We start from the raw sequence: 12,314 nt of genomic DNA on the forward strand, positions 1-12,314 counted from the left end.
TTTATGTAAACCGAGACAACAGGCATAACGCAGCTTCATTTTCTCGTAGAACTTAGTTCTCTATTGTGTTCATTGTGGCCCTGAACTATTCCTGGTTTTCATGAGTGAACTTAGAGAATATAGCCTTGCATTCATTCTCCTAGAAACGGCCTCATTTCACACTCATTAGGTGATTGACCATGAAAAGTATTGAGTAATACCCCGCTTATAAGCTATGGAATCATTAAAAGCTTATGCTTATCCTTCACACATTTGTTAGCACTTTTATCATCTTAGGAGCTGGGAAGAGACTACTTTGTCTCAAGTGCTTTGGTTAGATTCTGTTTGATTTTGTTTTCCCTTTGAACCTACGTCTTGGGATCTCCAGTCATGATAGGTAGGGTTGCAGTCAAGCATCCTCATTCGTTATAGGCTTTAAACCCATTCCTTTTGATGATTTAGCAACAACATCTCGTGGCAAACCTTTAGTAAATGGATCCGCTAGGTTGTCAGCCGATTTGATGTAGTCTATTGTGATTACACCAGTTGAGATAAGTTGTCTAATGGTTTTATGTCGTCTTCTGATGTGACGAGATTTACCATTGTAGAGATTATTCTCAGCCCGAGCTATAGCTGATTGACTATCACAATGTATGCGTATAGCTGGCACAGGCTTCTCCCACATAGGAATATCTTCCAAAAAATTTCTAAGCCATTCAGCTTCTTCTGCTGCTTTGTCTAAGGCTATGAACTCAGATTCCATGGTTGATCTGGCTAACACTGTTTGTTTGGTAGATTTCCATGATATTGCTGCTCCCCCTAGTGTAAAGACATATCCACTTGTGGATTTTGAGTTTTTAGAATCTGATATCCAGTTAGCATCACTGTATCCTTCTAAAACTGCTGGTTCTTTACCATAGTGAAGCCCAAAATCTTTGGTGTAGCGCAAGTAATTGAGTACCCTCGTTATAGCTTTCCAGTGTGTATGACCTGGATTACTTGTATATCGACTAAGTACGTTTACTGCATGCGCTAGATCTGGTCTAGTACAATTTGTCAAGTACATGAGACTTCCGATCACACGTGCATACTCGTTTTGTGAAACCGCTTCACCTGAATTCTTTGTCAAGTGCATTTGGGGATCTAACGGAGTTTTTGCCGTACTATTAGAGTAATTTTTAAATCTCTCTAATATTGTTTGAGCATAATGAGATTGGGTTAAGATAATTCCGTTTGAATTTCTTGTGACTTTAACCCCGAGAATTACATCTACTAATCCCAAGTCTTTCATCTCAAATGTCCCTTTGAGCATGTTCTTTGTTTGATTGATAATGTCTTTATTGCTTCCAATAATGAGCATATCATCTACATATAGACATAGCAAAACATACGCATTTTTGGTAGTTTTGTAGTATATGCATTTGTCACATTCATTTATTTTGAAACCATTTGACATCATTGTATTGTCAAATTTTTCGTGCCATTGTTTAGGAGCTTGTTTAAGCCCATAAAGTGACTTTACAAGTCGACATACTTTGTCTTCCTGTCCGGGAATGACAAAACCTTCAGGTTGTTTCATGTAAATTTCCTCTTCTAAATCACCATTTAGAAAAGCAGTTTTTACATCCATTTGATGGATTTCTAGGTCTCTTAAGGCTGCGATTGCTATCATCAGTCTTATTGATGTTATTCTCGTCACTGGAGAATATGTATCAAAATAGTCAAGGCCTTCCTTTTGTCGGAATCCTTGAACTACAAGCCTAGACTTGTATTTTCCACCAGGTTTTCGTGTCATTATCCATTTATTCCCTAATGCTTTGCAGCCAGGTGGTAAATCCGTTATGTAATACGTATAATTTTGCATAATCGAATCTAATTCACTCCTGACAGCTTCGTTCCAAAATGGAGCTTCTGGTGAAGCCATGGCTTCTGCCAAAGTTTTTGGAACATTTTCTACTAAAAATGCCATTAGGAAATCTTCTCCAAAAGATTTTTCCTTTCGAGCTCTTTTGCTTCTTCGAGGTTCATCTTTTTCTTCATTTTCTGAAATATCATTTATAGAAATCTCGACGTTTGTCTCAGTTTCTGAGTTCTTGTCATTGTCTCTTTCTTCTCGAGTTCGTTTTGAACCTTGTTTTTCCTTATATGGAAAAATATTTTCGAAGAAAGATGCATTTCTTGATTCCATGACTGTATTTTCATGAATGTCTGATATTTCAGATTTATGTACCAGAAATCGATAAGCATTACTGTTATGTGCATATCCGATGAAGATGCAATCCACTGTTTTAGGTCCAATAGTGACCTTCTTTGGTGGCGGTACCGCAACTTTTGCCAGGCACCCCCACACTTTGAGGTATTTATACGAAGGTAAATTACCTTTCCATAATTCATATGGAGTTTTGCCAGTTACTTTGTGTGGAATTTTGTTGAGGATATAATTAGTGGTAAGCAACGCTTCCCCCCACATGTTCTGGGGTAACCCAGATTCCTGCAACATAGCATTCATCATCTCTTTTAGAGTTCGATTTTTGCGTTCAGCAACTCCATTAGATTCTGGTGAGTAAGGAGCTGTAGTTTGATGGATTATTCCATGTTCTTTACAGAATGCATTGAACGGACCATCATACTCGCCTCCTCTGTCGCTTCTAACTACTTTAATAGTTGTTTTAAGCTGATTTTCGACCTCGAGTTTAAATTCTTTAAATTTTTCTAAGGTTTCATCTTTGCTATGTAATAAATAAACATAACAATATTTTGTGCAGTCATCTATGAAGGTCACAAAGTACTTTTTACCACCTCTAGTTTGTAAGTATTTTAAATCACATAAATCAGTGTGAATTAAATCTAGAGGTTTATTAGTTCTTTCAACACGAGGTGATGGCGTTTTTGTGAGCTTAGCCTGTACGCATACTTCACATTTTTGTTTACTTGTTTTGCATTTAGGAATTAGATTTAAATTCATTAATCTTTGTATAGATTTGTAGTTTACATGGCCTAATCTTTCATGCCATATATTAAAAGACTCAACCAAATAAGCAACTGGCTCATTTTTATTCATTGAAACTTTTGGAGCTACAACTTTTGGAGTGACTGTCATTACATTCAACTTGACAAGTCCACCCTTAACATATCCCCTTCCCAAATACATCCCATTCTTCCTAATCACGAGCTTATCCGCCTCAAAGCTTGTGGCGAATCCATTCTTGCTGAGCAAGGTTCCCGAGACCAGGTTCTTCCTCATGTCAGGCACATGCTTCACATTTGTCAGAGTGACCTCACGTCCAGATGTCATCTTCAAATCACATTGCCGCGTCCTTCAATCTTGGAGACTGCAGTGTTCCCCATCTTGAGCTTCTCTTCAGTCTTGCTTTTCTGATAGGTGCTGAACATCGCCCTATCGGTGCAAATGTGGGTGGTTGCACCAGTGTCATACCACCATTCCTTGGGGTTGTTGCTTTCAACCATGTTTGCTTCAGTCACCACAGCAACGAGATCCTCCTCAGTGAGATTTGCCTGAGCCTTCTCATCTTTGATCTTTTTGCGACACTCAACAGTTTGTGCCCCACTTTGTGGCAGTAGTGACATTTCCCCTTGAACTTCTCCACATTCGCATTGATCTCAATACCTTTGTTCTTGAAGTTTTTTCCAGAAGCCTTCAAGGCTGCAGCAGTTTTGGAAGGCTTGGCAGGAGAAAAAGCGTGTGCCTTTCCTTTGCCTTTGTGCTCAGCCATGTTGACACTGTGCTCCTTTGTACCGACCTTTGCAGCAGTTCGGTTTCTGGATTCCATCTGAAGCCTCGTGATGAGCTCCTCGAGCCCCATCTTCTTCTTCTTGTGCTTCAAGTAGTTCTTGAAATCCGCATAGCTTGGAGGAAGCTTTTCAATGAAGCTGAGAGTTGTGAATGTCTCGCAGATGGACATTCCTTCAGCAGCGATTTCATGGCAAATGAGCTGAAGCGCTTCCACCTGATCCATGATGGTTTTGAATCCACCATTTTGAAGTCGTGGAATTTTGAGACCACATACTTCTGGCAGCCAGCGTCCTCACCTCTGTACTTCTTGTCTAGTGATCTCCATAGCTCTTTCGCCGTGGGGATCTCACAGTAGACACGGTACAATGGGTCAATGAGGCGACCCAAAATGTAGCCTTTGCAGATGAAGTCGGAATGCACCCATATGTCAACAGTTGCGAGGCTGTGAACATCATCAATCCCGTAAGGCATAAGGGGCTTGTCCTCCTGGAGGAACTTCTCCAGCTTCATCGTTGCCAGGAAGAACAACATCTTCTTCTGCCACGTTTTGAAGCCTTTGCCATCAAATTGGTTTGGCATCAGTCCTTGAGTGAACACACTAGGGACAGTCGGAGGAGTTTGAACTGCCACCGGACCACTTGCAGTTGCTGAAATTGAACCCGTCTGATAAAGACCAGCACCGAATAGGGTACGGCGAGTGGTTTCATCAGCAGCATTCCCCGCAGGGAGGAAAGTGCTCGTTGTTGCTGCAGTGGTTGACGCTGTGATGTTTCCAGCGGTTGTCACGCCAGTTGCTGCAGCGTTGAGTGGAGTCTGAATGACATCTGAGGTGTCCATGGGAGTGGGGGTGTCGTTTTCGTTTGTCATTTTCCTGTAGAGAAAACATGAAAACGGATTAATACTCCATTCAACATTTAACATATTATTTTAAAGAAAATAATAGTCTAAAATCGATGTTCATTTTTGGTGTTTGAACCAAATCATATCGATATAGGTCTTGAAAAAACGTTTTGCAAACTCGCTTAAAAGCGTTCGCAGAAACCATTTTTATAGACTTAGAATGTTTCACAAACTCGCTTAAGAAAACGATCTTGAAACGATTCATTTATAGAACGTTTCGCTATACTGCTAGAAAGCAATCCACAAAGCGTTATTAATAAATAAGAAACGTTTCGCGGAAGGGCTATAAAGCAAATCGAAAACTCGTTTTCACCAAAATAAAAAAACGTTTCGCGGATAAGCATATAGCAAATCGCAAACATCGTTTGATTGAACCCCGAAAGGTTTTTTCCGAATCGTATATCAAAAAACGTTTTCCGATAGTGCTACAGAGCAAAACGCAAACCGTTTATGAGAGATAAATAACAAAACGTTTCGCGGAAGTGCTAGAAAGCAAATCGCAAACAGCGTTCCAAAACCTGTATTTATAAATCGTTCTTCAACCCGATTCGAGCTTTAAACGTAAAGCGGTTAAGAGTTAAGATTGTAGAAGCCGGAAAACCGGATAAAAAAAACGATATAATATAAATGACGTTAAGGAAAATATACAAACGATTCAAAACCGTAACGGAAATGAAACCATGGAGTCGAGACGAATCTCTTTCCTTAACTCTTAATATTCGCTCCGTTAGTGCGACGGATCTGTACGAATAGGAGTCCCAGGATAAAACCATGATAGGTTATCACGCAGCACTCGTGAAGAACCTCTAACGAACTAATATTTCTACGAAACACTCTCTAGACTTACGCTATAGGATTTGCTGGTTTTTGTTGTGAAAAACGTAAAGAGAAATGAAGGAGGAGACGAGTTTATAAAGAAGAGAAGACGAGCCACTTTCCGTAACTGATGCCGCACGTGCGCACGTTGGCAGAAATCTCGCGAGGATCTCGGAGGTGAGGCGTTACGAAACTTCCTCCGCAAGATCTTTTCTCGTTTATACTTATCGTCAAGAAGAGAGACAGCGTGTTGTTTTTAAACGAACTACGTGTTGTTTAAAATAAAATGCATGTCGTTTTTTCGGAAATTAAATGGCAAAGCATTGAGCTTAACTTGGTCCAAAAAGAATAGTTCTTATCGGGCCAAAGGCCCTCCACCCAAGCCAAAGGCCCTCCACCCAAACCCAAGCCCAAGCCCAAGCCCAAGCCCAAGCCCAGCCGAGCCGGACGGCGGCGGCGCGCGCGTGGGGAGCTCTCTCTTCCTCTGAGCCGTTTACTCAAAGTTAAGTAAGTGCTCTTATATATACAACTCATTCCTCTTGTTTCTCTCCGATGTGGGACTCTTCATAATGTCATATTGACATTTCAATTGTTCTGGGCTTGCCTAATTACGTAGCCCATTACATTTCTTTTCACACAATTTTAATCAATGTTCTTTAAGCCAATGGACTTGAGAATTTGATCCAACAATCTCTCATTCTAATTTTAGAAACGGTTTTTATATTTCACTAAGAACTTCATCCTAAAAATTTTCCATTAATCATAACGGATATATGGTCAATCGGACGGTCTTGATTTTTCCACTATTCTTGGTTAAAGTGCACACGTTTAACGGTCTCGCAGATAAAATTATACGCCCAATACTTTTACTAGGCCCAGTAAAGCCACTAACTCGGTTTATAAATTTCACTCTTATTTTTTGGGTCACTGTTGCTTTCAAACTCAAAGAGCATGTGTATCGCTGGAACCCCACTTGGGGTTTCAGATTTTTAATTTTTTTTTATCTTTAAAAAAAAAGATAAAAAAAAAATCAATCGCGGACCGCCACATATTAATAAGACTCGCAAAAATCACAAAAACCCAAAAATAATTGATCCTTACTTCATAGTTTTTCTTACCGGTTTTTTACATTTTTTGCAGAATGCCTGAAAATCCCTCTAAGGACCCCACGATGCATATGATCTAACCACACCGACTAAAATTCTATTATAGAGAAGAAACTAATGGTAATTGTGAATTTGTGAATACAGTAGAGCCTTTATAAATTAATACTCGATAAATTAAGAATTTCTATAAGTTAATAAACTTTGCCGATCCCAACTTTGGTCAGTTCAAAATTTGACACAAATCAATAAAATAATAAGATAATATTTTTTTAGAAAATTCTATGTAAATATATGGTCCCATTAAAATTATAAATTAATAACTTATATGTAACATATTTTATATAAATAAGAATCTATTATTATATTGTTTGTTTTATATTCACAATGGAATTATTTTTATATTTTTTGAACACTTAATATATTTTTGATGAGATTTAGTAATATTATATCTAAAACCAAAGTTATATGCAATACATATTATGTAAACCAAATAATATAATAAAATTAATATAAATGTCAAATTTCAAAAAAAAAATAACAATTAATATCTATACACTAAAATCAAATATTTTTCTTATCTTAGAATAAATATATCCTAAAATAAAAAAATCTAAATAAGGAAACTTTTGTAAATTAAAATCTCTATAAATCAATAAAATTTGAAGTCCTAACATTATTAATTTATAGATGTTTTACTATATAAGCAATATGAAATAAAGTATGGTTTGTGCATTATTTAAGAAAAACTCAATTTTGATAAAACAAACAATATAAAATACTATCTGATTGGTGAAAACTATTTTACAGTATAAATATACTAATATTAAGTTTTATTTGTTTTATAAAATAATATAGGACAATTTTCTCAAATAGCCATTGTTAAGCGTTTGTCACAAAATAACATTCAATTAAGAAAATGACCAAAATAGCCCCTTTTTATTTTGAAAATTTTAATTTTTAATTTTTAAAAATTTGAAACTCTAACCTCAAAACCCCACTTCTTAACTTTAAACCTTAAGTCTACATTAGTTAACCCTACGGTATAAATGTATTTTTACTCTTTAATAAAACTTCTTTTTGTCATTTTTCTCATTGAAGACTATTTTTGTGACAAATTTTTAAAAAGATTATCCTAGGAAATTCTCAATATTATATGACTAATTTTTAAAAATTTTAATACAAAATGTAGTAACTAGGAAAATTCTATCATATACTTTTTGTTAGGGAAAAAATGAATATTGCAATTCAACACACCTATTTCTAAAAAATGGGGAAAAATACTTGAGTACCAAACCAGAAAAAACAAAACAAAAAACACAACTGATATATCTAAATATATTAGTTATAGGGCAATTCTCTCAAATAGTCATTTTGAAGTTTTCGTCACAAAAATAGCCTTCAAAAAAGAAAATGACCAAAATAGCCCTTTTTATTTTGAAATTTTTAATTTCTAACTTTTATTTTTTAAAATTTGAAACCTTATCCCCAAAACCACTCCCCTTAAATCTAAACCCTAACTCTAGATTAGTTAACCCTAGGGTAAAAATATATCTATACCCTTTAATAAAACTTATTTTGGTCAATTTCTTTATTGAATGCTATTTTTGTGATAAAAACTTGAAAAGAGCTATCCTAGGAAATTTCATTTAGTTATATTTAGTTATAAAATTGACTATATCTTATATATAAAAAGAGAAGTATTTGCAATAAATATGTTCACACATACATAAAGAGAAGCGTTTGCAATCATTTTAACTTTAGAATGCTTACGTGTCAACCTCACAATCATTTAGCAATTAATGTATTAACACACTAATTTTTTTAACTATATCTCAAACACTTTAATGTGTTCACACACTAATTTTTTTTAATCAGCTCATTTTTATTTTTTTTGTATTTTTAACCTTTATATTAGTGAATTAAAGTTTTCTCTCGGCAAGTACTGAATAATATCATTGTTGAAATAATTAAATTACAAAATTATTAAAATTCACATCAACTAAAATGTCGGAATGAGAATGTTTTTAGAAATTGATAGTTTTGTATCTTGTCAAACTTGGCCATGGTTGAGGTTTGTGCATACAAAAGCAACAAATAATTGTGATTGATTATGAATTTAAGAAACCGAGGTGAAAAACACCACACGCAAAGTTGAATCTTTAGTTTAGCCAAATATTATTTTTCTTTACATAGTTTTCATATCAAACCAAGAATTAGAAACATAATCAGATTGTTAGAAAAAAATCTGAAATCATAAAAGCTTTAAAAGAAAAGAAAATTCACAAAATCAATTGGAAAAACAGAATTCATGTACCGAGTAAAGAGATCACATTATTTTTGACGCAACTCTAATCTATTTCACTCGATTGTATCGAATTTTTATCATATTTACCAAAAACATTTATAAGAAAATACACATTATTGGTTATAGACTATGTCAAAATTTAACATGTCCAACAATATTGACACGATGCTCGACCATTTTTATTGGTATTATTAAAGTATGGTCCAATATTTATGTATGCAAAATAATCCTAATATATTAGTTTTACATTGATTTATTTTTGTGTATATTTGTAGATGAAAGTAGGTCTGGGTAAAATATTTGGATCCGAAGAACATAACCGAACTTGATTTAAAAGTAATACTAAACACAAACTAAAACTGATTAAGTACTCAAATGAATCTAAAGTTTAATATCCGGATAACCAGACCCGAATTTGATTCAAACTGAAATATTTTAGATACCAAAAATATCTAAAAAACACAATTATAGACTTACATATATTAGTTATTTTAAATTTTATATCTATTAGATATTTATTAATATGAAAATATTTAAAATAACGAAATATGTTCAAAATACTGAATATATTTTTCTCCATCTAAATATTTAAATTGAACTATTTTATGAAGATTTTTATATTATTTTTATTTTCAGATTCTGATGATTAAGTATATTTGGATTTTTTTAATTGCATAATTAAAATAAGTACCCGACCTCAAACTCGAACCAAACGTGCAATGATTCGAACCAAATCCAATCTAAATTCAAATAAAAATTTGTAAATATCCGATTCATATTTAAATTTCGAACTCTAAAAATCAAAATCCGAATAGATCAACTGAATCTGAACATATATCTTAATGCACATCCTTTGAAATAACTATAACAACAAATCTCTTATTACAACGTAAAATAAATAATTTAATCAATTATTTCACTCCGCGTACGGTACAGATTATTTCCTAATATATATCTAAAATACAATTTATAAACTAACATACATTCTATAAATACATTTTCAGCTGTTATAACTAGCTAGACTAATCGTACTTTGACAATCGGAGGATGTCAACTGAAAAAAAGTCAAGGCAAAACCAAACAAAATAGACTGTTATGGGGGTTTTATGCTTTTGCGATTATTATCCAAACATTATTCTGTAGGGTTTATTATGATATAATTTAATACATATTGTTTCGTACTATTTTTGTTCTTCAATAACAAGCAACTGATCTGCAATAATCTTAAAGTGGTGGCCATCTTTTGAATCAGGCCAACCAATGCTAAAGACGGCGAAAATAGTAATAAGTCCATCACTTACTCTTGCATACCGAAAGATATTGTGTGAACAAGATAGTAACACATTTTGTGGTATTAACGTGACCAACCAAAGCCAAAGGAGAACACACCGGCTTTGTAAGGAACCAAACATGTTTATGTTTTCATGAGTATATTATGGTTTAGACTTATCCTTTAGATTATTATTATTATTATATAGTTATTCACGTGTTTATATCAACACGAAATATGGATAATGATGATCACATACTTGGAAGTTGTTACTTAAGCCGAACCATAACACTGTTAGCACATTTATGACCTAGAACATGTAGAATAATTATGGCATTACGATTGTTTGGAACAATGAACCCGTAGAGTCGGAGGGAAGAGAGGAGCGGAGGCAAACGTCTGAGTGACACAATCTGCATTGAGACCCAAAAAGGCATGGCAGCAAGAGTGACCAATAGTCCCGATTTGTCCACTTATTATCGATCCAAAAATTTCTGAGATACAGTTAGGAATAAGTTCCAACGATGACAAACAATCTGCTGGGTCCTGTCCAGGTATCGAAGGCAACGTTTGAGCTGTACCGAACACGACCATGCATGCAACTGTAAGAAGGAAGAAAAACTTGTTGGTCCACATTTTGATAAGAGAGTATTATAATAGTACTTGATATGAATCTAGTAGTAGTCAGTGGTTGGATATATAGACGAATAACAAATGTGAAATTTCACTACATTGCATTTTGTGAACGGTTTCTTTGTGAACTAACACAGGTAGGCACACTTGGGATGACCCCAAATCAAGGGTTGACAGTTTGTTTCTTATAGTTGGCGTTTCCTGTTAATTATTATTTTTCATTCCTCTTGATAATTCATTACTCTTTTACAACTTCTTTAAGTTCACAAAACTATTCAAATTTTACTTTTTCTACCAATTATCATATATCCGATGAGGAAATCAATATATATATATATATATATATACAGTTTATTATGTTTGTTTAGCAATATCCTGTTTATTATGATTTTATTTGGAATAATTGCAATTGATCTGCATTAACATTATTTCTTCCATTCAGATCGACTTGTTCCATTTGATCTGGTTGATCTAGTTTGAGTCGAAGACGTGCATATAGTGTTAGGAAAAAGACATTAGCCTTAGATCCCCACATAATTCATAAAAGTTGGGGTCCCAAATCTCTAAAAAGTCAGCCTAATGGTTCAAGAATATTTATATTTTGCACTTAGCTCAAAACCCAAATTATTGTTATAAACTATTTGTCAATAAAAAGAAGTAAGATTTAGTTTTAATTTTATTTATTTGATGTTCTAAAGATCCAAATTATTTTTTTTTTTTCAAATGTATTTCACAAAATCTTATTGTGCTTCTATTTTCTTATTCTTTCATTGCCATATTTTAGTTTTATTATATAAACACTAGTAATTTTATTTTTCTGAATTTTTGAGAAAGATAAAAAATGCTCATATATTGATATTATCTATAAGAAAAACGTAATTTTAAATCTATAAATGTTATCATTTCTAGACTTATTTCAATTTTCTGTTTTAATATTTTAATATCATTTAAATTATATTATAATAATTATTAAAATTGTATAGAAATTCATGAGTCCCCTGAAAAGGCTGGCATGGCACTGGTTTTAGTGTTAACATTCCATCCTTGGAACCCAAGTCACAAGCACTCTAAACTGAATATTAAAGACACAATATTTAATCGATGTCATGAATAAGACTAGAAGCCCTAAGCGATAAAGAGGTAGCTCGCGGACATACCAGCAAAGTTATGGCTTATTAATTAGAAGATACTATAGTAGAATTGTGAAACCGCAAATTTTAGCCTGAACGTAGCCTGATTCTAGTTAATACGCTGTCCATATTCATCTCAAAACTCATCCTTCTTGTACTTTTTTTTCTTTTACCTTCAGCTTCTGTTCTCTATTTGTTTCCGTACAAAAATGGCATGTGAACCTGACCAAAGTGAAGCCATGCCACCATCTGGCTATCATATATTTTTTTCATCTTATTACTCAATGTGCACCTCTTTTAAGAATTCGTGAATAAGCAATCAGAGATCATGTATGGGCAAGACTTAAATACTGAAACAATAGTTTGACATTTTTTTATACAAAAAATTGTGAACCTGACCAAAGTGAAGCCATGCCACCAT

The 12,314-nt window shown here is 34.0% G+C and overlaps 1 protein-coding gene across 1 annotated transcript; it reads right to left on the minus strand.

Annotated features, from left to right (window-relative positions):
- Window positions 1-10,185: 10,185 nt before the first annotated feature.
- On the minus strand, window positions 10,186-10,811 carry LOC125596400. Its single transcript, XM_048771549.1, has one exon. The coding sequence runs from the start codon at window positions 10,764-10,766 to the stop codon at window positions 10,467-10,469; it is 300 nt and encodes a 99-aa protein (XP_048627506.1). The 5' UTR covers window positions 10,767-10,811; the 3' UTR covers window positions 10,186-10,466.
- Between the last annotated feature and the right edge of the window lie 1,503 nt (window positions 10,812-12,314).

Source organism: Brassica napus, unplaced genomic scaffold (assembly GCF_020379485.1).
Source record: "Brassica napus cultivar Da-Ae unplaced genomic scaffold, Da-Ae ScsIHWf_1204;HRSCAF=1723, whole genome shotgun sequence".
NCBI classification, from domain to species: domain Eukaryota; kingdom Viridiplantae; phylum Streptophyta; class Magnoliopsida; order Brassicales; family Brassicaceae; genus Brassica; species Brassica napus.

Excerpts from the sequence above, each read along its gene's own strand:
- LOC125596400 (XM_048771549.1), bottom strand. The coding sequence starts at position 10,766 with ATGTGGACCAACAAGTTTTTCTTCCTTCTTACAGTTGCATGCATGGTC.